The sequence below is a fragment of the Labeo rohita genome, chromosome 2 (genome assembly GCF_022985175.1).
Source record: "Labeo rohita strain BAU-BD-2019 chromosome 2, IGBB_LRoh.1.0, whole genome shotgun sequence".
NCBI classification, from domain to species: Eukaryota; Metazoa; Chordata; class Actinopteri; order Cypriniformes; family Cyprinidae; genus Labeo; species Labeo rohita.
Window position 1 is genome coordinate 1,313,733 of NC_066870.1, and position 27,832 is coordinate 1,341,564.

Below are 27,832 nucleotides of genomic sequence, written 5' to 3' on the forward strand. Positions count from 1 at the left end.
GTTTCGTTTATGAATTAATCTACGTTTTTGAATCGATTGAATGAATTATTCCGTCGCAAATACTTTGACTTACTGCCACCTACTGGCGGTTTCAGTTTAATTTTTAAAGTATAGCCTAAATTGAGTCATCGTTTAATATTTCTATATTAAAAACTTTATATTTAAAATAATTATCTCATAACACTGTTATTATGAAATGCATTACTGCCATCTCTGAATCTTGTCAAAAATCTGTAAGTATTTCTTAATGCCACATTTGTGCTCCTCTGTGCCATGCAAAGGTGAATTGTTGCTGCTGATTTCATTTGACTGGTAACTTATATAAGTTCACATTGCTGTTGCAGATGAAATATAACACAGAAAACATTACATAAATATTTTTTTTTACCAGGTTAAATGTTGATTATTGGTAACTCAAACCCCTTTTTCTAAACATCTGTACCTAACTGTCGGTCGCGCGCATTCGCCATGTTTGTAGTAATGCGTTTTATTCGTGTTTGTGGTCCTGGACCGAAACCTTTGCCAAGGCGCAATGAATTGCGGGCAATATTAGCCATTAAAGTGTGCACGAATCCACACTTCAAAAATTTTACCTGAAATAGTAGACCATCCGGGGACTTTTGGCATACTCTTTTCAGCATACTATACTTTGGGACACACTTATTATAATCTCATATGCTATTTAGGATGGATAGTATGAACATTGGGACGCAGGGTGTGTGCATAGTTAGTAATCATGCTAACATCATCCGTAGCAATGAGGTCAACCCCTCCCTTACTCTTAGCTTAACACTTTTCTTTATTCCTTAATAAATGTTTGTCTCAGCAGTTTTGTGAATAGGTTTTAAGAGAAAACTCTCTTAGCTAAAAACTACTGCTATTTAGGAGAACTCTCAGTGGTAAGATAAAATGTTTGTGAATATGGGCCCTGATGAGACAAACTTTTTCTAAGGAGTAGAGAGAAGTCTTAAGCTAAGAGTAAGGGCGGGGTTGACCTTGTTGCTATGGATGATGTCAGCAGCTGTTACTTCTTGCCTAACATGTTAATGACAACAAGGATATAATCAAAGGAAAATTTGGAATCAGTATAACCTCCAAAACCAAAAAAGTTGCGTAGGAAAACATACGTGTGCAGATAAATGCAGAGTGTTTCTAAAACATTTAAGTTTAAAGGCAGATTGCTAACTTTGGTCTTAATGACTTGGGAGTCCTCTTCACTACTAGCTAGTTTTGCAGAACCTGATTTTACCAAGTACGACATGTTCCTGGATCAACATCTTTGTTGACCCTGGAACAACATTGTGATTAATCAATCAGATTTGAAAAAACAGTTTATAGTTTTTGTGAAGTTTAGGCTTACAATCAGTGTCTGGTGCTTGTACATCAGTGTCATTCATCTATCATTTCCTCTGATTTTAGGGATTACTAATGGGTAAGGTTAGGTTTAGGTGTAGGGATGTGGTAAAGTTTAAGTTTTTGGATTAAAATGTTGTTCCAGGGTCAACAAAATATGTTGACCCAGGAACACATCTAACTCAGCAAAATCAGGACGTGCGCTAGTTTTAGTGCTAAAACGCTTTGTGAAATAAATTTAGGCTGGACACGCCCATTATTTTAAGATTTTCTCCTTAATCAGCAAGTTATGAGCTACTTTTAGCCTTAACATGTTTTGTGAATACGGGCCTAAATTTTTAATCTTGTATTCATATGCAAAACAAGCACAAGTATTGTGCCTCAAATGGCATCAAATTGAAATTTTAGTCAAAAGTTTGACCTATATCATATTAAGAAAAGAACTGAATACAACACTCATCCCAAAGTGATATATTTTTTTTATATAATGTATAATAAGTATAGCAACAGAGATTATGATGCTGCATTATTTCTCCAAGGGGAAAGTACATTTCACTCAAAGAAAAAACAAAACAAAACAAAAAAGTAAAAAGAAATGCTCATATTTAGTGAACTAACAGAAATTTGATACAAGTTTGAAAAAACTTGCAGCTGCTACTTGAATACATGTCATTTCTCTGTCATTCTGTGTTTACAATTCAGTCTGCACTGAAGCCAATAGCACATTTCTGGCATCTTCTGCTATGTCATTCAGAGCTCTCTTCAGCATTTTAAAGACTGTCACATAGGATATTCCTCCGGCCACCAAGCTGCCAAGTATGGGTATCAGACTCACAGCATACTCAACTGCATTTTCAGCCACAATCAGGGATGCAGCACCCACTAAGGATAATATTAAAGCTGGGTTTATCCCACACCTCAGTGGCGACTTCATTAGACTTTTGAATTCTTCAATGGTCTTCCCAGATCTTTCACAGAGCTTCTGCAAGGATGGATCATCAAGACCAAAGGTACTGTAGTATGTTTCTATCTCATTTATAACAATGACTACATCCAAAGCAATTGAAAGACCAGGAATTGGGCCCGTAGCCACCAAAGCAGACAGTACGGCAACTTTTCCAATGTTTTTCTCTAGAGCTTTCTTTTTTTTCTCATTAATCTCCAGTATGATATTTGGCAAAGCCAACATCAGCACACGTCTCTTGTGCTGTGGAAGCTCTCGCTCCATTCTCTCCTGCAGCTGACTGAAATCATACTTGACAGGATCCTCTACACTGATCTTTCTCAGACCTAGAAACAGGGGAAAAAAAGTCATTAAATATTTTATAATAAATTATTAAATACTTTCTAACAATTACTGTATAATAAAAACATTGTGTGAACTGAATAACCAACCCTTTTCACAGTCCTCTCGGATGGTATCCAGTGTCTTTTTCTGGTCAAAGCTCTTCTTCCTCTTCTCAGCATTAATGATTGAGTCCATCTTGGAACGAACAAAATAAAACTTTTTCCCCATTCTCATGATCTCTTTGGCCAGCTGAGTGTGGCATTCTCTGAACCGATCTGAAGATCCCAGAGTTTCACAGTTTTGTATTTTGGGTGAGGATAAGCTTCAGGCTCCATAGTGGTTTCTACAGGACCAGTTTTAGCAGAACCCTCTTCTTCTTCTTTCCTGTTTTTTAAGGAATTCTTTGATTGTTGTTACTGCCGTTGGGAGATCCTGAGTTGATATGGATTCTTTGAGATCTTTCAGGTCCTCTTGAGTTATTAAACAGGAATCATCTCCAGAAAACATTTCCATCTAAAAAAAAAACAAAAACTAAACTTAAAATTCAACAATGTTATAAAAAGAAACAGTTGAAAATATGCAGCAAAAATCATACTGGTAACTACAGTTCCCTGAGATAATAGGAACAAGCACTGGATTAACTTTACCACTATGGGGAATTAAGAAGTGGCAGCACTGACTTTGCGGTCGTTAGGCCCAAACTCAAGGCAGGAAGTGCTCACTATGAGCACCTGCAGGTCACTTACTTACTTAATCCACACAAAAGCCAGCAGAAGGACAGTCTAGCAAAAGCAAAAGGGGCCAGAATTTATCCTACTGCAGTGGCTCAAACAAAGGGTTTGTACAGGTCTCAGGTCAGACCGGTATGAGGGTATGGCCGATTCAGTCTCCTGGCTGCCATCAAGAACTTCACAACTTCACAAAGTCATTCTTTGGTTCTCTGGAACAGAGCTCACCTTTGAGTGTGGAGTGTGCACTTCTTATCCAGCAGCTCCTGTATGAATGTAATGTCACGAGGCAAAGGGTCTTCACTCCAGACTGCACTCCAGTCAGAGAAGATGATTTGCTTGAGGGCATAGAGATATCTAATAGACAGGGCTCTGGCCTTTGAAATTGTATTGATGACCCTTACTGGAAGCTGCTGAGTCTTGTGTTAAGGGGCCATAGATGTTGGGGGTGCAAAAGTGCTCCCTTTGCCTGAGAGAGGAGGTCCTTCCTCAGCGGGATCAGCCAAGGGGCTGCAGCTGTACTAATTTGGGGTAGCACAATTGTTTTTGCAAACGGGCAAGGGATCTGTCCTCCCTGATTGAAACGATGACCTGAGGGATCAGAACGATCAGAGAAAAGGCATACAGGAGCTGGACCTGTTTTTGGCCGGAAGTGGTGCATGGATTACCACGACTTCTGGCCTGTGGGGGACACTGTGGATTCAAGGAGAGCTGTCTTGTCAGCATCCTCGATCTCAATTAAATTCAGCCAGAGGTGGTTGTCAGAACCACCGGGTTGGCCATTTCTCACGATTGCTTTTGCTTTTAGGGAAAATATCCTCTAAAAGTCTTGCCGGATAGTCACAGGGAGAAGAAGCACTGCTTGCTTGAAGCATCTTTTCATTGCTGGGGCTCTTGTGCAACAACCAGCAGGCTTCTTCATTCTGAGTTCTGCAAGGAGATAATCTTGACACTTAGCACTGACTTTCACAACAGACGGTCCCACCCGTTTTTGTGGGCTGAAATGTCAGCACAAACGTTATCAAATCAGGCTTCAGCAATGCGAGTGAACCATATCAAACCATACAAATGGGCTGTCAATTGAACAGTCTTTTATTGTGTAGCTTATTTTATTGTGTAGATCACAGCATTTTAGTGCGGGAGTGTTAACTGCATAAGTTTATCTGGTGAAATTGTATGACTTTTTTTTTTTTCATGTTATGTCTTTTTTTGTGCAGCACACCCTCTGTCCAAGCCAAATTTCTCCCATGGGAGACGAATAAAGTTTAACCTAACCTAACCTAAGTTTTTCCCTATAGAGCCTGTCAAGACATGATTCATTCAGTTCAATACTTTCCTATTGTAATATTCTTGGAGAATAATCGATCCAGGTACTTAACTATCTAAACCACATCTTAACTATCACCAAAAGCTAACTCCATTGTTAATGAAATCGCTCTCACCTGATGAATAGAGTGTGTGATCAGCAGTTCAATAATCTCTGGTGATGTCCTAACCAGCTCAGTCAGGTTCGGTCAACTTAGAGCGTGATAGAAGTTTCTTTCAGGTTCAGATAATAGGTTATAATAAATCAAACACTCTGAGTCTTGCTTTATGAGAGGTTTTAAACAAATCACCAAATGGTTTCGGTTTATTAAAACAAATAACTCATAAGCAATAAATTCAAAATGACAGCGAGAAAGTCTGCACCTGAGTTGTGGCAAGGAGGAAGATCAAAAACTGATCTTATATAGTCTTGCATAAACATCAAAAAGTCTCCTCCTTTTACTTCTATATAAGTCAAGCATTGGTTAATACATGCACACACACATATTACTCTCTGTGAGGAGGGCCAAGGTTGCCATGGTAATCTTAGGCACAGGATATGTGTGATCTTTACTCCAGCTCAGTTGCTCAGAGTGTCAAATACAACTACTTCAAAAAAGCAACACTTGGTTTGAGCTGTTCTCACCTCTGTCCAGATCCATTTTAATAACTACTAGAGGTAAGAGCAGCAGTTTGAAGTCTCAGTATTTCCAGATCTTTCACAACAGACTTTAATTCAAGATAAAAATCATTCAAAGCAATTAATTCTCCCATTATTCTCTTATTTATCTCTTCTTGCTTTCTAATCAATCAAATAATTTCCCTTAGTTTAAAAAGAATCCTCTGGTGCTCTCCCAGCTCTTCCTTGTCTTTGCCTTCGATGATTTCTCCTTTCTTCTTTTTTATTCTGCTTGGACTGGCGCAATGTTTGTTTCTGTAATTCTAAGGGGTCATCCATGTAAATTTCAAGTTTTTCTGGTTCATTGTTAATACTCCCCATACGAGATTGTTTGGGAAATGACTGATACTACAGTATGAATATATAAATCATACACTCATTTGTTACGTTTCGTAAAATGATTTTCCCACATGCTTTAAAGTGCTTCTGCAAAGTAAACATGTAGACATAAATCTAAAATGTACATTATAAATAGAAAATGCAAAAAAATAAAATGATGAATTGGTATGGTCTAAAAACTAACTCTTCCATCTCAGCTTTATGTTTCAGAGCACGAGACGCAGGAAGAATTATTAGACTTGGAAGACAAGTGCTGTTGTTTCCTTCACAGATGTGAAATTCACTGCTGTGCAAAGAAAAGTTTAAAGGAGATTCAGTCAAGGTATGCAAAAAAATGCATTAATTACCATTATAATGTGAAGCCTAATTGATTCATTAAACATGTTTAATGTTACATTTATGGAAGCCCGTTTCCATACTGAATACAGAAACTGTACAGGAGGAGCCAGACAAGAAAGCTACTCTTACAATATTTTCTTCTAGATTTTTTCTCCCACTAATGTATGGATTGCTTTGGATTATTTACTAATTAGCAACTAATAAAATACAGTTTATGTTAAAGTAAATGTGAATATAAACCTATATCATGAATGCTTATTGGTTATTTTGTATCAGTTGTGAAAAATTGCTTTTGTCTATAAATACCCCAAAAGCAATAAGCTATAAATGCGGTTGAATATTCTTGTCATTTTCACATTTACACTTCAGTCTCCAATGATGCCATCAGCACATTCCTAGAATCATCAGCTATGTCGTTCAGAGCTTTCTTTAGCATATTTGAGACAGTCAGATAAGACATTCCTCCTGCCACCACAGAGCCAATAATGGGTATGAAGCTCACAAACATCTCAACAACATCTTCAGATATAAGAAGGGCTGTAGCACCCAGCAAGGTTAATATTGAGCTTGTGCTTATCCCTTGATGAAAAGGAGACTTCATCAGACTCTTCACTTCCTTTATGGTCTTCCCAGATGTTCTACAGAGCTTCTGTAGGGATGGATCATCCAGGCCAAATGCATTGTAGTATCTTTTTAGTTCTTTTGCAATGAGAGCTGCATCTACAGCAACTGAAAGACCAGGAATTGGGACCGTAGCCACCAAAGCAGACAGTAAGGCAACTCTTCCAATGTTTTCCTGTAGAACTTTCTTTTTTTTCTCATTAATCTCCAGTGTGATATTCGGCAAAGCCAACATCAGCACACGTCTCTTGTGCTGTGGAAGCTCTCGCTCCATTCTCTCCTGCAGCTGATTTAAATCATACTTGCCGAGCTCCCAACCAGAGATCAGGAACACGACAGGATCCTCTACACCGATCTTTCTCAGACCTCAGAGAAACAAGAAAGGACATCATGAAATAAATCACAAACAAAATGATTACTATCTATTTACAGTCAGTACTGGATAGTAACTGACTACATGTAATCTGGATTATGTAATCTGATTCCAAAAATTGAGTACTTGTAATTGGATTATATAATATCTTAAATAGCTAAATTAAAATGTCTGAATCTGCACAGTTGTGATTAACTCCCACAGACCCAATCACAAGCTCACAATCATGACACCGCACCCCATTTTTATAGCATCAAATTAATGACTTAAAACTTATTATAAAACAAACGATTAAACATACATCAGCATGAACTACCTAAAATCATAGAAACTATTTTTGGGAAACATTTATTTCAAATATAATTTCATTATTTAGTGTGGCTCATGTCCTATATTAATTTACACTGAGAGTGCTGGGATTATGACCTATACAGCAGCCAGCCACCAGATGGCAATTAAAATTTTTGGACTTTACTTTTCAGAACATGTGAGGCACACTTAAGGCTACCCAGCACTGTTTATAATAATTAATTTCAATAAAATGCTAATGCATAATTGTCATTTTAATTAATATTATCGGCATGGTTTTTATTTTTAAAAATATATTCAATACAATACTTTTAAAGATAACATCTAAATCTTTGTTGCTCAAAACGTTGTGTGAACTGAATAACTAACCATTTTCACAGTCCTCTCGGATGGTATCCAGTGTCTTTTTCTGGTCAAAGCTCTTCTTCCTCTTCTCAGCAGCAATGCTTGAGTCAATCTTTGAACGCACAAAATAAAACCTTTTCCCCATTCTCATGATCTCTTTGGCCAGCTGGATGTGGCATTCTCTGAACCGATCTGAAGCGATGATGATGAAAAAATCATAGCGTTCAAACACAACCTGTTTCAGATACTCATCGGCTTTGAAGTTTGGTGTTCCAATGCCAGGAAGATCCCACACTTTCACAGTTTTGTATTTTGGGTGAGGATAAACTTCAGGCTCCATAGTGGTTTCTACAGGACCAGTTTTAGAAGAGCCCTCATCTTCATCCCCTAAACCCCTGAATGCATTGACAAACGTGGACTTTCCAGAACCAGACTCCCCCGTCACACCAATGTTAAGTTCTACAAGATCCTGTTTTTCAAGTACTTCTTTGATCGTTTTTATTGCTGTTGGGAGATCCTGTGTGGATATGGATTCTTTGAGATGTTCCAGCTCCCCTGGAGTTATTAAATCATCTTCAAATGTTAATGTAGCCATCTAAAAAAGAATGCAAAAAATGCAACACATGCAATTAATAGGATTTTTTTTTTTTTTTTTTTTTTTGCAAATGTACGTCCTATATAAGATTTTGTTGTCTAATTTCTTTAGTATTCTCTATTTTAATTTTCCATTTGATCTAAAACTGGCTCATTTCAGCTGTGACATCTTTTAATGTAATGTAAAATGTATATAGCACTATTAAAACAGCACGTTGACCAAAGTACTTTACATCATCACAATATAAAACGAGGAAAACATCACCTAAAACAACAATAGTAATAATAATAAAAACAACAAAAATATGGCATGGCAAACAAATAGGTCTTTAGCCATGCTTTAAAAACATGAACAGAATCAACATTCCTGACATGAGAAAGTAAGCTATTCCAAAGTCTTGGCGCTACTGCCGCAAACGTGCGGTCTCCTTTCTGACTTGACTTAGTCCTTGGAATTTAAAGTAAATTTTGATTTGTTGATTTCAGCATTCTTCCACTCTGATACTCAATTAACAACTCAGATAAGTTGGCGCAAGGCTCCCAATGGGAGCATATACAATGAGAAAAGTGTGGGAGCCAAAATAGAGCCTTGTGGCACGCCACATGTAAGCGATGTCAAGCTTTATGTATAAGTGCCGAATCTCACTGCCATGCTTCTAGCAGTTAAGTATGACTTAAACTAATTTAAAACCTGCCCTTAAATCTCTACGTACTCTTGTAGCCATGAAAGCAGCACCAGATGATCTACTGTGTCAAAGGCTGCAGTTAGATCTAATAAAACTAATACGGCTGAGTTGCCAGCATCCACAGTCATCAGTAAGTCATTAAAAACTTTTACAAGGGCTGTCTCCATAGAATGATACTTCTTGCAACCAGACTGGTGAATTTCACCAATTTTATTTCGTTCTAAAAAAACATGTATTTGATTAAACACTATTTTTATCTCAAGTTTTTGACAAAAATGGAAGATGAGAAACCAGTCTAAAATTAGTCAGGTCAGTTGGATTTAGGGTGGGTTTTTTTAATACAGGATGCACAAAGGCCTGTTTCAACATGCTGGGTAAAAAAAACACCTGTATCTAGACTTTTGTTTACAATCTGAAGAATACTAGGTCCAATAACCAATAAAACCTTTTTTAAAAAAAAAAAAAAAAAAAAAAACATGGAGGAACCATATCCATATATCATAATAAATTTGTAACTTTTTTTTCACTTTCTTTCTGCCTGCCTACAGATTTGTCTAAGACTTCTTATCTCTTCATTTAACCATGGATCAGACCTAACTTTATGCTGCTTAGTTTTTAAAGGAGCCACTATATCTAACACATATTTACAGGCTGAATGCAACCAATGTAAATGCTCATCAACACCCATATCCTGAAGGACAGAGTCAGACACTTTACACACCTCATTAAACCTAGACAAACAAATTCTGTTCCAGTCGTAGGTGAAAAACTATGAAAGCACTGCAAAGATTTCACAGGGTTAACAAAACAGCATGAAACAGGAAACATATTAATGCATGAAACATATTAAACAATATAGGTTTATGATCAGAAAATACATGGTCATTTATATCTAAATCTTTAATCGGTAGACCATGTGTTAATACCAGGTCTAAAGTATGGCCGTACATATGAGTCTGACCATTAACTAATTGGGTTAGTTCAAAAGAATCGATCAAGTTTAAAAAGTCCTTCGTCATCACATTCCCAGGGCAGCACAGATGAATGTTAAAATCACCTAAAATAATCAGTCTGTCAAATTTTAAAAACAGACCTCCTTGAAAGTCCCGAAATTCATCAATAAAATCTTTCTGTGCTTTTGGAGGCCTATAAATAATACCAATGGCAACTGGACTACCAGTGTCCAATATCAGCAATGGTTGTTCAAATGAACCATATTCTTCAGTTGCTATTAGTCTACAAATAAACTTATCTTTGAATATAGAAACCAGACCTCTTCCTCGGCCCAACGAATGAGGGTTATTATAAAACTTACAGTCCCGTGGTAAGAGCTCATGGAAAGGACTCATGTAATCCACATCTCAGTAATGAAAATAAAATCTAGACAGTGTGTAGTAAAAAAAGTCATTTAATAAAAAAGTCGTATTCATCACTGACCTCGTGTTGTTCAAACCAACCCTCAGATTCATTATGTCTTAATTAGATTGAAATGTCCGATGTAGCGGTTTAATATCACACAATATTATGAAACAAAAATGCGGAGAACACAACAGTTCTAATGATCTAGAAGAAGTAGGGAAAATCCGAATATTCCAGGTGTACAGCAGTCCCAGGGAATGCCATCTCACAAAACGAGAGCAATCTATTCCGTCGACAACGAAGTCTCAAGGAACATATGTCCTCTGGTTTCTTCCAAGGGCAAGCTTAACCGCAAAGCCACCTTGTTTCCCTCTACGCTTTCGCCATTTCTTTCCCAACCGCAAACATTGTACATGACAAAGTTAGGCCGGCATGGACACCAACAGAGGAACCGTGATCCTGCAAGCACCCGGCAATGTTTGGTGTTTCTGTCCATCTGCCAGGAGTCCAATATTCATCAAAGTTTGCCGATCATAAACCAAGAGCGGTAGTGCGCTTAGACTTGAAACAGCACATACGTTAAAAATGCCATGATTTAAAATGCTATTAAAAAGACATAGTACACACAAGCTTAAGAGTTTCAGAGAGTGACGGCATGCCAGGAACACCGGCGCCATCTTATGTAACAAATTTTCCTATACGGAGATCATGAAGATACCATTTATGAAATTGTTCAGATGTTCAATAGTTTCATATGAACATGGATTAGCTGTATGTATGTTTTGTAAAATGATATGCCCTGCTGCTTTAAAAAACTCCAGTCATATCAATTGATTTTATGCCAGCTGTTGATGTGGAAATAGTTCAATAGTTTGCAGTGATTAGATATTTAATATTAAACAGTTTTTGGTACACTAATTTTATCTGTTCCATCATTTTATCTATTCCATTTGTAGAAATGTTGTACTGTTTCAAAGAGGGTTTTTATTGTGCTCCTGAAATTATTTAAACCAATTAAAAAGTAAAAGATAGAAAGATCTTACCTTTCTTCAATCCTACTTTTAAGCTTCCAAACACGAGATGCAGGAAAAAGAAACGCCCGTAGTTTCCTTCACAGATGTCAAATTCACTGCTGTACAAACAGAAGTTTAATATACATTCAGTACAAACATATTACTCTGATAATGTGAAACTTAATTTGATTTTGTCATTTTCATGGTCATATTTGTTTTCCTTAAGAAGAAAATAACTTCTGACAAATGCATTTCTGTGACAACCAGAAAATTGGAATATTTCTTATTATAACCAGAAGTATTCCTGTCAAATGTAAATGTATTGCAGTGGAGACAAGTAACCTGTTTCTTTCTCACCAAATTCTTTTGAGCACTCCACTCAGAAAGAATACACTTACAGCACATCAGGCACTTCTGCCAGTGGGAGCTCACTCTCAATAACACCCTCCTCCTCTCCCCACCTTAAAACGCATGTACATAACATGTTTGCTTTGATTGTTTGTTTTTAAGGAAACTTGCAAGAGCAAATATAATTTCAACCATAAAGGGTTGTGCAAATGACAAAGTCCATTAAAACCAGAGAGCATTAAACAAGATTCTGTTTTCAGATAAAACCAAATAAACCACACATATTGCAATATTGCAATGTCCTTTATTCCAGATAATAGCTCTGTTTTTTCTTCTTTAATGCCTGAAGAGTTTGGAGAACACCTGACAAGAGATCAGAGACCATTCCTTCATATAGAAACTCTTCAGATCCTTCAGTTTCCCAGCTCCATGCTGGTGCTTCTTCTCTTCAGTTCACCTCACACATTTTCTATAGGGTTCAGGTCAGGCAACTGGGACGGCCATGGTAGAAGCTTCATTTTATGCTCAGTGACACATTTTTGTGTTGATTTTGATGTTTGGTTTGGATCACTGTCCTGATGGAAGATCCAACCACAGCTCATTATAGAACTTCTAACAGATGCAGTCAGGTTTACATTTTTTATCTGTTGGTATTTGCTAGAATCCATGATGCCATGTATCTGAACAAGATGTCCAGGACCTCTGGCAGGAAAATAAGCCCACAACATTAAAGATCCAGCAGTATATTTAACCGTGGGCATGGGAAACTTTTTGTACCAAACCTATCTTGAGTGTTTACTGCCAGAAAGCTCTTTTTTTTAGTTTCATCTGACCACAGAAGCCATTCCCATTTAAAATTCAAGTTGTGTCTGACAACTGAATATGTTGGAGTTTGCTTTTGGATGAGCAAGGAGGATTTTTCTTAAAACCCTCCTGAACAACATGTGGTGATGTAGGGGCTGTTTGAATTTTTTTTTTTTTTTTTTTTAAGTCTTTCGGCCCCAAGACTCAACTAATCTCTGCAATTCTCCTACCGTGATCCTTAGAGAGTCTTTGGACACTTAAACTCTCCTCCTCACCATGCATTAGGACGATATAAACACACATCCTTTTCCAGGCAGATTTGTAACATCTTTAATTTGAATTCTTAACTATTGTCCTAATGATGGAAATTGGGATTTTCAATCCTTTAGCTCTTTTCTTACAGCCATTTTCTATTTTGTGAAGCTCAACAATCTTGTTCTGCACATCAGAGCTATATTATTTGTTTTTATTCCTTGTGATGGATGATTAAGGAAATTTGGCCTTTGTGCTCCTCATATTTATAATCCTGTGAAACAGGAAGTTATTGCTGGACAATATCATACTCCTAGTTATTCCAGTGTGCTAAATAAATGCAAATATGAATGGGAATATACTTCAGAGATATTTTACTCATTATAATTTCTAAAGGTGCCAATAATTGTGCTCAACATGCATATGAGAAAAACATTTATCTCATAACGTAAGTTTCCCCCCACTTTTAATTGTTTTACTTCAATGAAAGGTTAGCATTTTGTGAATTTTTTGAATGTAAGATCATAAAGATAAACAAAGCAGATTTATTTTCATAGCCGTCTTTGCTCACATTTACCAAGGGTGCCAATATTAGTGGAGGGCACTATATATATGTACACATGCACACATATATGTACATACATACATACATTCATCTACATATATGTACACACATACATAATCACACCTAAGAAAGACATCATACCTAAGTTGAATATTGAATTAAAAAAAAGGAAAAATACACACACACACACACACACACACACATATATATATATATGTAAGAGTATTTGATGGAGTAAGAGTATTTGATGAATGTATAATATGTGTCAGGATCATTCACTCAGTATCATTATCTCATTTTTGACTGAGATGGCTTTTAGCTGGTTTTGCATCTGAACGCTTCATATATATATATATATATATATATATATATTGTAGCGTCTGGACCAATCAGACATACATTAATTGTGACATTTAATAAATAGTCTTTAAACACAACAGGCCAGCTACATGCTGGAGCTCTGGAGACAAACCCCCCCAAAGCAACTAACACCCCAAAAGGGCTCAGTTGCCAGGACAACGATCTGATATCACAGGTTTTATGGCCTCAAGGAATGCAAACGGAGCACACTACATTTCTCTATAGGAAAGACACAATGCCTATAGAAATGGACTCTTTCCTACTCATTCACAGACAAACCTTTCTTTGACCTTCCTATCACACATAGCCCAGGTCATTGTGTACAGTATTACTGCATTGTATTTTAATTTTGTCTGTTGTATTTGTATTTGTCTTTCTACTGTTTTATGCATGTATTATGATAGATGACTAGTAGTATAACCCACCTATGTCATGCTTGGACTCTTTGAGTTCGTATTTTAATGATCTAAAAGATGGTGTAATTTAGATGTTGATACCTTTGCAACATGTTAGTGTTTTAAGAAACCTTAGTAGTTTTTGCATCAACACCCAATCGAATTACATATGCAAAATACCATGCTCACAGACAAAGAGTCGTAAACTTTCCCTCCAAAGGTGAAAGTTACCATTGGTTCATGGACCTCCTGGAGGTACAGCCTCCAGAGAGTTTAAAGGCATCGACCCCTCTCTCTTCTCTCTCTCTTCACTCTCTTCACTCGTCTGCAACATCTACCGATTGCTGCCCGTGTGGAGGAACCCACGGGGAGCCTGAGCTGGCACAGGGCGTGCCCGGCGGGCCCGACAGGCTCAACACACAGAGCTGTGGCTCTCGACCACAAAGAGCCAGACAGTTCGACCTAACCCTGGAATTCATCTTCATGACTCGCCTCAGTCAGTCAGTGGTTCTTGGAGAACCTAAGAAGATGAGCTAGAACTCTTCAGGACTTCCCTAAGCGTGCGCCAGGCCTTGCGGCCTTGTCTTTCCATTTCCCAAGGACCACAGGACTTCAGCTGGGTCCCTCTCAGCTCTTGGTTCTTCTTCACTTTCACATGGGAAGAAACTCCCAGTCACCAACGAGTCAGGACATCTTTGGAATTCATCACTCTTCAGACCTGGAAGAACGTGATTGCAATTCCAAAACCACCACTGCTCCAAACCATCAAGACTTTCAGAGACTGCATTTGGACACTTGTTCGACGACCAAGGCAATGCAAGTATCGTACACTTAACTAAGCAAACAGAGGTTTAGTATAAGCTGTAGACAGCACTGATGGTTTCACAGCAGGTGGTTAACTGACTCTTTTCATAGCTTCATTTCCTTGTCTCTCTCTAACTGCTTCTCACTGACCATTCCCCCATGTATGAGTGATTTCATGTTTGTTTGTTTAGATTAGTTATGTGTTAGTCCTTCGTTAATAAACTATTGTGCACAAATTACATGAGTTTTGATTCTGATTCTGCCTTGCAAATTAATGTCCCTTTACGATTCCGATTCGAGCTACTTGCTCTAATGCAGTGGTACTTTAAGAAAGTTATTTTCTGTGGCCAAGAAAATATCATTTCTTAGAGTTGATATAAAGACTATACTGAATGTTCGCTGAGCGAACAGATTTGTTGATGGAAAATTGATTCTGCTACAGTTACTACTGGCAGCTGATATAAGTAATTGTAATTAATCATAATTAATTGTAATTATTTATATACATTTCCCTTTGAGCTAAATCGTGACTATATATATATATATATATATATATATGTACGTATATGTGTGCGTATGTACATATATGTATCTATATCTATCTATCTATCTATCTGTAAAATATATATATATATATATACTCATACATAGTATTTTTCCTTTTTTTTTTTTTGGTATATTCACCAAACTTATAGGATTTCTTTCTTAGGTGTGATTACTATACTGTACAGTAATATCATTTTACAGTATAACAGATAGGTAGATGCACCCATGCCTTCTGTGCACTTTCAGCTGGCTTATATTTTGCATATTTAAATATTTCGAAACAAGTGTGAAGAATTTTGAATTATTGTATGTAAACAATGACAGCCGTGTTGAAGTTGTGCTTAACTTTTAGTTTTCTGTGTTAAGGGTTTTGCATCACAAGTTCATCACAAAGCAAATTGTCTTAGTGAGTGTGGTAGGACAGCTGTTTCCTGTTTACCGTGCTGCAGAGTGGTGTGTGTTTGTAGCTCCCTGGAGCTTTGTTTTTCTATAGAACTCTCTTACTACTACTCTCTGTTGTTTACAGTGATAAAATATTGCTTTATTCCCACCAGATTTTTGATATTATCCATCACACTAATCTGATTGATCTGATCGTTCGCTTTTATTCTATAACTGCGAGCACAGCGCTTTAGCATTTCTTTAACCGGTTAGCTTGACATTCGCATTTCCTTTCTCATTTCTATAGAGTGATTTCACATTACGTCATCAATCCGGAAATTGGCCATTGCGGCGGCATTGAGTGCAAACAATGCCACTGAGCCAAATGGAACTCGTGAATGGACTTGGTGAAAAAACGAAGAAACAAAACTAATTCACTATGTTAGGATAAGAAACAGAAGAGAGAACTATTGGGTCATCAGTCCGTGACAAAGGACACAGATCATACGGATGTTTACCACCTATTACAGGGCTCGACAATATGGACTGCCCTGTGGCCCGCGCACATCGTACATTCACTGCAGTGCTTTCATGTTCCAAAATGTAATTTGTGTGGAAATATTACTTTATTATTATATTTAGCCTGCAAAAGGCCGTTAACAGCTGAAGACGACTGGGTGACTGTGAGACGGCATAGTCGCGGGTCAAAACATCAGAACATCAAACAGAATCTCCCCACTCAGTGACGCACCCACTGAGAAACCTGATCAAAGTGCTCTAGTTATTGGCGATTCTATTGTACGGAACGTGAAAATAGAGACACCAGCCACGATAGTCCAGTGTTTACCGGGAGCCAGAGCGCCTGACATCTTGGCAAATTTAAAAGTGCTGGCTAATGCTAAACGCAAATTCAGTAAGATCGTTATTCACGTCGGCACTAATGATGTTCAACTTCGCTAGTTGGAGATCACTAAAAATAATGTTAAAGAGGTGTGTGAACTTGCAAGTACGATGTCAGACATTGTAATTTGCTCTGGTCCCCTTCCTGCTTACTGTGGTGACAAGATACATAGCAAATGGCTGGATGTCTAAGTGGTGCCCGCAGAATAACATAGGTAACAATTGGACAAGTTTTTGGGGCAGACCTGACCTGTTGAAAAGAGATGCTCTTCATCCCTCCAAGCGTGGTGCCGCTCCTGTCTCTAGTAATATGGCATATAGTCTTAGAGTTTGCACTTGACTAACTGGGGCCCAGGTCAGGAAGCAGACAAACTGGCTAATTCGACCGTCTGCTAGCCGCCTCACGTCACCAAAATCAGTTAATTCCCAGCACATAGAGACCCTTTCACCTAGATATCATGCTATAGAGACTGTGTCTGTTCCCCGAGCTAGAAAATACAAAAAACATCCAAACCAATTTAAGAGTAACAATTTAATTGATGTTCAGCAAATAAATATCAGGTCCCTTTCTACGAAAGTGCTTTTTGTAAATGATATATAAATATTGATCATAACCTAGATGTGCTCTGTTTGACAGAAACATGGCTTAAAACACATTATCTTAAACGAGTCTATCCCTCATGATTACTGTTATAAACATGAGCCACGTCTAAAAGGTAAAGGGGGAGGTGTTTCTACAATTTATAGCAATATTTTCAGTGTTTCGCAGAGAACGGGCTTCAAGTATAACTCGTTTGAAGTAATAGTGCTTCATATAACATTATCCAGAGAAACAAGTGTTAATGCTAAGTTATAGATAAAATTATCACCATGCAGCCATCAATTACAGTATCACATCAGATAGTGCACTATAGATCTCCCGAGGAACAATTCCACTCAGTCTCTACTATAGAAGAGGAAGAATTGTATAAACTTGTTAAATCATTTAAACCAACAACATGTATGCTAGACCCTATTTCATTTAAGCTACTAAAAGACTTGCTTCCAGATGTCACAGGTCCTCTTCTTAATATTATTCATTCATCGCTGTCATTAGGATATGTCCCCAAAACCTTCAAACTGGCTGCTATTAAGCCTCTCATTAAAAAAACACAACTTGACCCCAACGAATTAATTAATTACAGACCTATTTCAAATCTCCCTTTTCTGTCAAAGATATTAGAAAAGGTTGTATCCTCACAATTATGTTCCTTCCTACAGATAAATGATATCTGTGAGGATTTTCAGTCAGGTTTTAGACCGTACCATAGTACTGAGACTGCTCTTATTAGAGTTACAAATGATCTGCTCTTGTCATCCGATCATGGTTGTATCTCTCTGTGCTACTGGATCTTAGTGCTGCGTTCGATACTGTTGACCACAACATTCTCTTGAACAGACTTGAAAATTATGTTGGCATTAGTGGTAGTGCATTGGCATGGTTCAAATCGTATCTATCTGACCGCCATCAATTTGTGGCAGTAAATGAAGAGGTATCATATTGATCACAAGTGCAGTATGGAGTACTGCAAGGCTCAGTGCTAAGGTCATTTCTTTTTACGCTTTACATGTTACCCTTGGGAGATATCATCAGGAAATATGGTGTTAGCTTTCACTGTTATGCTGATGATAATCAGCTCTATATTTCTTCGTGGCCTGGTGAAACATACCAAGTTGAAAAACTAATGGATTGTGTAGTTGAGTTAAAAAACTGGATTACTGCTAAATTCTGAAAAAACAGAGGTGCTAATTATTGGACCTAAAACCTCAGAATGTAATAACCTAAAACACTGTCTAATACTTGAAGGCTGTTCTGTCAGTTCTTTGTCATCAGTTAGGAACCTAGGTGTGCTATTTGATGGCAATCTTTCCTTCAAAACCCACATTTGCAAAACTGAATTTTTCCATCTCAAAAATATATCTAAATTACAACCTATGCTCTCAGAGTCAAATGCCGAAACATTAATTCATGACCTCAATGTTAGGTTATTGTAATGCTTTATTGGGTTGTTGTTTCAGCTCGCTTAATAAACAAACTCCAGCTGGTCCAAAATGCAGCAGAGTTCTTACTAGAACCAGGAAGTATGACCATATTATTATTATTATTCTCAAAACTCTGGCAATTTGATAATACCTAGAATATCAAAATCAACTGCGGGAAGCAGATCATTTTCTTGTTTAGCGCCCAAACTCTGGAACAATGTACCCAACACTGTTCGGGATGCAGACACACTCTGTCAGTTTAAATCTAGATCAAAGACCCATCTCTTTAACCTGGCTTACACATAACACATTAACACATTTCTATAATTCAAATCTGTTAAAGGATTGTTAGGCTGCATTAATTAGGTCACCCGGAACCGGGAACACTTCCCATAACACCCGATGTACTCGTTGCATCGTAAGAAGAATGGCATCTACACTGATATTAGTGTTTCTTTCTTCACCTCTGGCTTGCTTAGTTGGGGACCCTTAATTTTCAAGCAATATCGTATACTATTTGAACTGAACTGAGCTGGATGATGACATCATTGAATTCAATGATGAAGTGCCTTTAACTGAAAATTGAGTTTTTACTGTTGCCCTTTTGCATTATTGATGCACTATTTCCTATTTAATACTGTACAGCTGTTTTGTCACAATCTGTGTTGTTAAAAGCACTATATAAATAAAGGTGACTTGACGACATGAGAGCAGGTGAACAGAAATCAAACACACAATATAACCGACTAACCAGCATCTGTCTGAAAGTAATTGTGAATTCATTTATTTGCATCACATTATTATGTGCCAAAAACGTATCTGTTTTTATGAAAACAGTCCAATTTAGCTGACAACATGTTATCTATGGACCTTTAAGGCAATCTGCTAACCTACCTAGCTCTGTTTTTTGTTGGTGTTTTATTCAATTTTCATTTCTGAATGGTTGTGAGAAAAAGAAATATTAAAAAAAATATCATCAGTCTGACATTATATCAAACATTATATCAATCTGCATATGTGATGATCAATTATGATCATCTTTGGTAGTTCCTTTGAAGGCATCCTGAGTAGAACAGCTCCATATTTAACCAAGCACATTCAAAACACCTGAACTGAAAGCAATGCAACCTTTATTTACAGAATACAGAAGTTATGTTGCACATTACATTTTTGTGCTGTTTCATGCTCATCTTTGGCTCAGTATTTTGATCATCTTTGATCATCTCAGCCTTGATCATTTTGGTGTAACAATCTTGGTTTTGCCACTGATTTTGATTTCCTAACTTTGGTTGGATTTTCCTGCCATTCAATAAACTGACATGTATAATCACCTATTCCAGTGAGCTGCAAGTAAATGACAGAGTGAAACTGGTTCTGGTTCATTTGTTAAAACCTGTACAGGTGACATGAGAAGACATGTACGTGTAAATTCAACATTTTCTTCTGATCTTTATCTTGTATTCATATGCAAAACAAGCACTGGGAGGATTGTTCCTCAAATGGCATCAAATAGAAATTTTATTATATTATATTATATTATGAAAAAAACTGAAAACAACACTCATCCCAAAGTGATAATTTTTTTTAATGTTGTCTATCTTGAGTGTAGCAACAGAGATTATGATGCTGCATTATTTTTCTGAGGGGAAAGTTAATTTCAGTTAAAGAAATAACAACAGAACAAAGTAAAAAGAAATGCAAGATCACCTTTAGTCAACGAACAGAAATTTGCTACAAGCTGAAATAAAAGTATCCGCTACTGGAATACATGTTTTGTCTATGTCATATTCTGTGTTTACACTTCAGTCTGCAATGAAACCATAAGCACGTTTTTGGCATCTTCTGCTATGTCATTCAGAGCTCTCTTCAGCATTGCTGAGACTGTCATATATGACATTCCTCCGGCCACCACACTGCCAAGTATGGGTATCAGACTCACAGCATACTCAACTGTATTTTCAGCCACAACCAGGAATGCAGCACCCGCTAAGGATAATATTGAAGCTGGGTTTATCCCAGCCCTCAGTGGCGACTTCATTAGACTTTTGAATTCTTCAATGGTCTTCCCAGATCTTTCACAAAGCTTCTGCAGAGTTGGATCATCAAGACCAAAGGTACTGTAGTAGGTTTCTATCTCCTTTGTAACAATGGCTACATCCATACCAACTGAAAGACCAGGAATTGGGACCGTAGCCACCAAAGCAGACAGTAAGGCAACTTTTCCAATGTTTTCCTGTAGAACTTTCTTCTTTTTCTCATTAATCTCCAGTGTGATATTCGGCAAAGCCAGCATCAGCACATTTCTCTTATGCTCTGGAAGCTCTCGCTCCATTCTCTCCTGCAGCTGATTTAAATCATACTTGCCAAGCTCAAAGTTAGAGATCAGGAACACAACAGGATCCTCTATACCAATCTTTCTCAGACCTAGACAGAAACATGAAAGGGCATCATAAAATAAGTAATTAAATATTGTATAATAAACTATTAAATATATTATAATAAGTACCGTATCTAATAAAAACATTGTTGTGTGAACTAACCATTTTCACAGTCCTCTCGGATAATATCTAGTGTCTTTTTCTGGTCAAAGCTCTTCTTCCTCTTCTCAGCAGCAATGCTAGAGTCAATCTTGGAACGTACAAAATAAAACTTTTTCCCCATTCTCATGATCTCTTCGGCCAGCTGAATGTGGCATTCTCTGAACCGATCTGAAGCAATGATGATGAAAAAATCATAACGTTCAAATGCAACCAGTTTCAGATACTCATCAGCTTTGAAGTTTGGTGTTCCAATGCCAGGAAGATCCCACACTTTCACAGTTTTGTATTTTGGGTGAGGATAAACTTCAGGCTCCATAGTGGTTTCTACAGGGCCAGTTTTAGCAGAACCCTCTTCTTCATCCCCTAAACCTCTGAATGCATTGACAAACGTGGATTTTCCAGAACCAGACTCCCCTGTCACGCCAATGTTAAGTTCTACAAGATCCTGTTTTTCAAGTACTTCTTTGATAGTATTTACAGCTGTTGGGAGATCCTGAGTAGATATTGATTCTTTAATACCTTCCAGATCTTCCTGAGTTATCATATAGAAATCATCAATGAAAGCCATCTTTAAAAAACAAACAAAACAAAAAAAAACATCATGTCAAGTTCAACTGTGTTATAAAAAGAAACTGTTTTTAAAAAATATCTAGCAAAAAAAACAATAGGGTAAGTTTACTCTAAATGTCAGAAGTCCCTTTCTCTGGCCAATTTTAGCTGAAATTTAATGTCCTGTTCCTTTTTAAACTTTCACACATAACCACGCTATAGGGAAACTCCTGTGTGGCTCATGTAGGGCACCACTGAATATGGACGGGCACAGTGAGTGCGTTGCTTGCCAAGTTCATGATGAACTCACCAAGTTATGGCTCTTCTGCCTCTGCCACCCTCACCTCCATTTATGGCTTTGAAGAAAAGGGATACGACAAGCTCCCGACTTTGCAAGAGGCGGGCGCTGCACATATTTGCCTTTGTCAGCTCTTATCCTGCTTAGCCTCAGCCCAAATCGGAACTTGAGTTCTGACAGTGCCCTCACATGGCTAGTTGCCACCTATTTTCTAAGAACCTGGTATGTCCCCACCCAGAGTGACATTAAACCCTGAGCTGCACAAGCCATCCTGATCCCAAAGCAAAGAAGGGGTTAGGCTCCACCAAGGCCGGACTGCTCCAAAAGAAGTCTCACACTTGCACAGTCCCCCGTGTAACTTCAGGTGATTGAAGCTCTGTTCATGCTGGGATAATTCTTCAAACTCAGCATGTGCCTGATAGTGGACCCACCTACTCAAAAAAGCACTTTTCCTCTTTATGACATGCACAGACCCCCTCGTTTCAAAGGTGTTCAGTATAGGACAATGATACACGTACTATAAGTGCAAAGTCTGCTAGCAAAAGGCTCCATGGAAATTGTTCCTGGAGTGAACAGCAAGTCTGACTTTTACAGCAGCTACTTTCTTGTTTCCAAGAAAGATGATGGGCTCAAGCCCATCCCTGATCTCAGACAACTGAGCCATGCACTAATGAAATGCCCATACAGGGTGTTAACTTTGAAGCAGAATATGGCACAAATATGGCCAGGGGACTGGTTTCCATCAGTAGATGGAAGATAATAGATGGTGCAGATAGCACCTTGTTAAAGACCGTTTTTAAGATTCGCACTCAAGAGGTTGGCTCATCAATATACAATCCTGCCTTTTGGACTGGCTCTGGCCCTGCGCACTTTCACAAAGTGCGTGTATGTGGCTCTTTTCTCGCTGAGGTGGATGGGAATCTGCATTCTTAATTGCCTTGATGATTGGCCAGTTCTGCTGCTCAGCCACCTGGAGCACCTTGGTTTCAAAATAAATGTAGCCAAGATCTCTTTGTCCCCCAGCCAGTGGATTGCCTTCCTGGGTACAGTTATCAACTCGGCCAAGCTGTGGACCTGGCTAACACCAGATCACTCACGGACAATTCAGCAGTTAGCAGTGTTGGGGGCTTCTCACCACCAAGATGTCTCTATGACCTGTGATCTGTGTTCTCTGACTGGTGTGCAGTCCGGAATGAATACCTTTCCTCATCTGACATGTTATTCATTCTAACCTTCCTCCAAGAGCTGCTGGAAAAGGGGCTCACTCAAAGTATCACGCTCACATGGCTGGCCAGTCCGTCAGCAAAAATGACCTAGTCGTTAAGTTCCTGAGAGGAGCTCGTAGATTGAACCCACTTCGTCCTCATACTGGCCTTTTCAATGTCCTCCTTTTGAGCCACTCCAGTCAGCTGGCTTGCAGCCTCTGTCACTTAAGACCACCCATCTTTAAACGATTTCAACAGCAACAACATAAACAAACATTACTACGCATACATGCTTTTTTGGCCCAAACTTAACTTCTGGTAGATTTAGAATCAATAACAGTCCCTCTAGAGTAGATTGTTTTTCATAACAAGCATATATAACAAGTAAGTTACATTAGCTAGCAAGTTAAAGCTATGTCTCGCCTGGCTGCCAAGCTTCTCTTCACACAGCTGTGATCCATGTTTGCCGGCTCCCCTCGTCTTTCTCACAGACTTACTCTGTATGTGCGCCAGCACTTCACCTGGAAATATATCCGATTCGCATTTACAACTCTGCTTTGCGTGTTTGTTGTGTAAATCAGATGGGCTGGCTGAAAACGCAGATTCATTTACTGCCAACAGGAGGTGCTGTTGGAGCAGCTTCCCCGGGTACTAGCCAGACCAATAAACAAACACAGACCGGAAGTTAACTTCGGGCCAGGCGTGTGCGTCAGATGAAACCATCTTCGGTCAAATGAGTAGGTGATCTGCAATCACTTTCAGTCGGCACTTCCTGCCTCAAGATTGGGCCTAATGACCGTAAAAATGCCCGCAAACCAAGACATGGTTATGTACAAAACATACTCTCCATTCTCAGCATAAGCATAAGTAATCACCTTCCTAGCTCTTCCTAACTAAGCAGGGTCCTAATTGATTCTGCACTGTTCAGACTCTTAGAATTCTTTTGGAGTGGCTCTAGCCTCTTTTGGCCAGAGGTCGCGTTAACCAAAAACTTTTTTTCATTTATGGATATTTTTTTTTTTATCAGTGACGAAAACAAGTTTTTTGCTATGCGTTTGATTACGCACAGGCGAGTACCCAGTTCATGCTACAGTGATCTATCATGTCACATTAAAGAGCGCCAAAACGGTATTTATTGCTTGAATTTCCTAATGAAATGGACAGAATTTGGACAGAATGTTCATGAATCAACTGAAAACAGCATAGAACAAAAGATTGATTGGGATTTAACAATCAATACTGGTTCATAAAAATGAGAATCTATTAAAATCGAGATTTATTTTTTTATCTAGCCCTAACGTATTTTGTTGTTTTTAGTCTCCTCCACTGTCACTGTGGGGAATGGAGTTGAACATGACAAGTGATGCACTATGTCTGTTCATCTGTTCTCTTCAAAATGAATGCATAAGCCTACATCGTCCTGTAGGTTCATGATTAAAAATGAAAATGTGCGCAAAAAAAAAAAAAAAAAAAGCAATTAAATGTGTTACTATAATTAAAATATGAAAATAAAATGATGGGTAATAATAGATCAATGGAATTTTTATGACCTTTGTCTGTCAAAATTCCTCTACAAGAGGAATACCTCCTTCTGGGATTTGTCCAGCGGAGTCTCAATCAAAAATATCTATGCAATAGCCAGCTACTCATTACCGTCTACCTTCACTAGGTTTTATAACCTGGACGTCCCTGCCCTTCAGGCATGGACCTTGTCCGCCTAATCATTGGTATTTATAGCACAGCACTATTGGACTCCATCCCCATAGTGTTACTGCAACGAGTGAATGTTTTGAACGGGAACATTTTGGTTACTAACATAACCTCTGTTCCCTAAGAAAACAGGAAGGAGTGTTGTTTACACATCCTTGCTATAAAAAGTTGATGACTGTCACTGTAAGTCAAAAGTCTCTGATGAATTGGCATCCACTTTGATGGGCTTAAAGGCCATTTGTCCATGCAGCTACACAAACCTGAACAAATCAGGCTTCAGTTTTAAAGGTAACAGGAGTTTCCCCATAGCACGTTACCCAAGCTCATTCCCATTACCTCAGGGAACCGTTTTATCTGTTGGGAAGTCAAATGGACCAACAACTAAACAGTCTTTTATAATGTAGGTTATTTAATCTGAAATCTTAAAAGCAAATGCAAAAACAAAACAATGATTGTTATAGTCTGAAAACTTACTCTTTAATGTTTTCAGTCTCACCTTTCAAAGTGCTGCTGTTTCCTTTACAAATGTAAAATTTGCTGTTGTACAAAGAAAAGTTTGAAATGCATTTAATCAAGGTGTCCAAATGAACGAGTGAATTACCATTATAATGTGAAGCCTAATTGATAAATCATGCATTTTAATGCTAGAAAAAGATTCTAAAAAGCATTTTACAGTACAGCATTGAAGTTATTCCTGAGTTTTTTTAATTCTATAAATATTTAGAAGATCAGTGAACAGTCAAAATACATTGCAATAGTACGGTGACCGGGAGGGGACACCTTCGGTTCACTTAAGTTTGTCGTGGCCACGACATATCAACTCGTGGGAACGTCATATTATGTCGTGGCCACGAGATCATTTTGTCGAGGTAACGACATCCTTATGTCGTGGCCACGTCTTATTATGTTGAGGAAACGACATGCGCTTCTCGTGGCCACGAGTTTAATGCGTAAACAAACCTGCGTGACCATAGTAACCCGGGATTATCAGAGATAGATTTATTACCATTTTATTTTGAATTAAGGAATTATTATATTAATTATTATAGAAATTAATACAATATTAAATGATTATATTAACAACAGGGGGATGCTGTCTACGCGAATGTTGTCTGTGCGCGATGTAGACAGCATTCAAAAGAAGTTGATCATTAATAAATATTACATAAAGTATATCAAATAGGCCTACATTTTACATCAACATTTTATGCATCCCACAGTCTTTTAAGTCCATTAGCTGATCCTCTTTTTTCTGTAATATTTGTATCATTCCTTTATATTCTTTATTTTTTATTTTTTTACCTTAATTTCTCTTTACTTAAATGCTCGACATGCCAGTACAATTTTGAATATGCTATATTGGGATTTTTACTGGAATGCAGTTTAAAGGTTGAATTTGACATATATTCTATTTTATTTCGTCTAATTAATAATTAATAGACTAGCCTATATATTGACGTAGTTTCATTTGTTAAATCATTTATCGTCACACACAGGCATAAATACAATGAAAAACTGTCAAAACTTTATTGGCATAATTGTCGTTTACAGTATTTGCAAAACATGGCAAATACTAGCATATAGGGCCTACAGAACGTTAGGCAAGGCGATACACAATAAATATAAAAATATAGCCACTTATAAGTCACTTATAATTTATTATTAGCCTATTATTATTATTATTATTATTATGGTTAGGCTATTATTATTTTAATAACTGGTTAGAGCTAACTTTATTAATGCTTGACAATTATGCCAATAAAGTTTTGACTTTACGATTGTATTTATGCCCGTGTGTGACGATAAATTAGTGTGTTTTCATTTACAAATTAAACTACGTGAATGATTCATTCCTCAGTGAAACACTATAATTAGACGAAGCAAAATAAAATAATTCAACCTTTAAACTGCATTCCAGTAAAAATCCCAGTCATATAACATATGTCGAGCATTTACAGTATTTACATATAGAACGTACAGTAAAGAGATGGAACAGAAACGAAAATAAAATAATAGGCTAAAATTAATAATAATAATAATAATAATGATGAAAAAACGATCAGTTAATAGAAGGTTGGATAAAAATATCTTGTAGGCCTATTTAATTTGATGTACTTTGGGTAATATTTATTAATGATAAACTTTTTTCGCGCACAGACAGAATTCACATAGACAGCATCCCCTGTTGTTAATATAATCATTTAATATTGTATTAATTTCTATAATAATTAATATAATAATTCCTTAATTCAAAATAAAATGGTAATAAATCTATCTCTGATAATCCCGGGTTACTATGGTCACGCAGGTTTGTTTACGCATTAAACTCGTGGCCACGAGAAGCGCATGTCGTTTCCTCAACATAATAAGACGTGGCCACGAGAAATGGATGTCTTTCCCTCAGCATAGCATCTCGTGGCCACGACATAAGGATGTCGTTACCTCGACAAAATGATCTCGTGGCCACGACATAATATGACGTTCCCACGAGTTGATATGTCGTGGCCACGACAAACTTAAGTGAACCGAAGGTGTCCCCTCCCGGTCACCGTACTATAGAGCCAATTAGCCTGTATCTTACTTACCAAATTATTTTGAGCAGCAAGAAGATCCTGACAGCATATGATCTGAAGTGAAGCCTGTGAAGCCCAGACCTAAACTTTTCTACTTCATGCAAAACGAAACCAAGTTCCACCCAAGAAATACTTTCACTTTCACTGCTATGAATCACCGTAGTAACATAGTCAGAGACTTTTTGTTCATATCTGTGCATTAACACCCAGAGGCATCGCTACACCCATGTTACTGCAGTGTACAAGATT

The 27,832-nt window shown here is 37.7% G+C and overlaps 2 protein-coding genes and 1 pseudogene across 7 annotated transcripts; all 3 read right to left on the minus strand.

Annotated features, from left to right (window-relative positions):
- Nucleotides 1-1,892: 1,892 nt before the first annotated feature.
- Nucleotides 1,893-3,910, minus strand: LOC127173524 (interferon-inducible GTPase 5-like; annotated as a pseudogene).
- A 1,049-nt stretch (nucleotides 3,911-4,959) lies between these two features.
- Nucleotides 4,960-27,699, minus strand: LOC127173394 (interferon-inducible GTPase 5). 4 transcript variants are annotated; one of them, XM_051123262.1, is made up of 5 exons: nucleotides 27,596-27,699; nucleotides 25,507-25,547; nucleotides 11,362-11,450; nucleotides 7,704-8,274; nucleotides 4,960-7,018 (listed from the first exon to the last, which is right to left on the minus strand). In XM_051123262.1, the coding sequence occupies exons 4-5, from the start codon at nucleotides 8,272-8,274 to the stop codon at nucleotides 6,390-6,392; spliced, it is 1,200 nt and encodes a 399-aa protein (XP_050979219.1). In that variant the 5' UTR covers nucleotides 11,362-11,450; nucleotides 25,507-25,547; nucleotides 27,596-27,699; the 3' UTR covers nucleotides 4,960-6,389. The 4 variants fall into 4 exon arrangements, with proteins under 4 accessions (XP_050979219.1, XP_050979238.1, XP_050979211.1 ...); XM_051123281.1 differs by lacking the exon at nucleotides 25,507-25,547 and having other exon boundaries at nucleotides 27,596-27,683; XM_051123254.1 differs by lacking the exons at nucleotides 25,507-25,547; nucleotides 27,596-27,699 and adding an exon at nucleotides 11,689-11,777.
- On the minus strand, nucleotides 20,275-27,699 carry LOC127173410 (interferon-inducible GTPase 5). Of its 3 annotated transcripts, none has more exons than XM_051123303.1 (4): nucleotides 27,596-27,699; nucleotides 25,507-25,547; nucleotides 21,249-21,816; nucleotides 20,275-21,132 (listed from the first exon to the last, which is right to left on the minus strand). In XM_051123303.1, exons 3-4 carry the CDS (start codon nucleotides 21,814-21,816, stop codon nucleotides 20,504-20,506), a joined length of 1,197 nt encoding a protein of 398 aa, XP_050979260.1. In that variant the 5' UTR covers nucleotides 25,507-25,547; nucleotides 27,596-27,699; the 3' UTR covers nucleotides 20,275-20,503. The 3 variants fall into 3 exon arrangements, with proteins under 3 accessions (XP_050979260.1, XP_050979251.1, XP_050979269.1); XM_051123294.1 differs by having other exon boundaries at nucleotides 25,485-25,547; XM_051123312.1 differs by lacking the exon at nucleotides 25,507-25,547.
- Nucleotides 27,700-27,832: the final 133 nt, after the last annotated feature.

What these genes read in the sequence shown, in the direction of transcription:
- LOC127173394 (XM_051123262.1), bottom strand. Translation starts at nt 8,274, where the DNA reads ATGGCTACATTAACATTTGAAGATGATTTAATAACTCCAGGGGAGCTG. An exon ending in CCGAGAGGACTGTGAAAATG is followed by an intron (nt 7,019 to 7,703) that starts GTTAGTTATTCA and finishes TGTTTCTCTGAG; the next exon opens with GTCTGAGAAAGATCGGTGTA.
- LOC127173410 (XM_051123312.1), bottom strand. Translation starts at nt 21,816, where the DNA reads ATGGCTTTCATTGATGATTTCTATATGATAACTCAGGAAGATCTGGAA. An exon ending in CCGAGAGGACTGTGAAAATG is followed by an intron (nt 21,133 to 21,248) that starts GTTAGTTCACAC and finishes GTTTCTGTCTAG; the next exon opens with GTCTGAGAAAGATTGGTATA.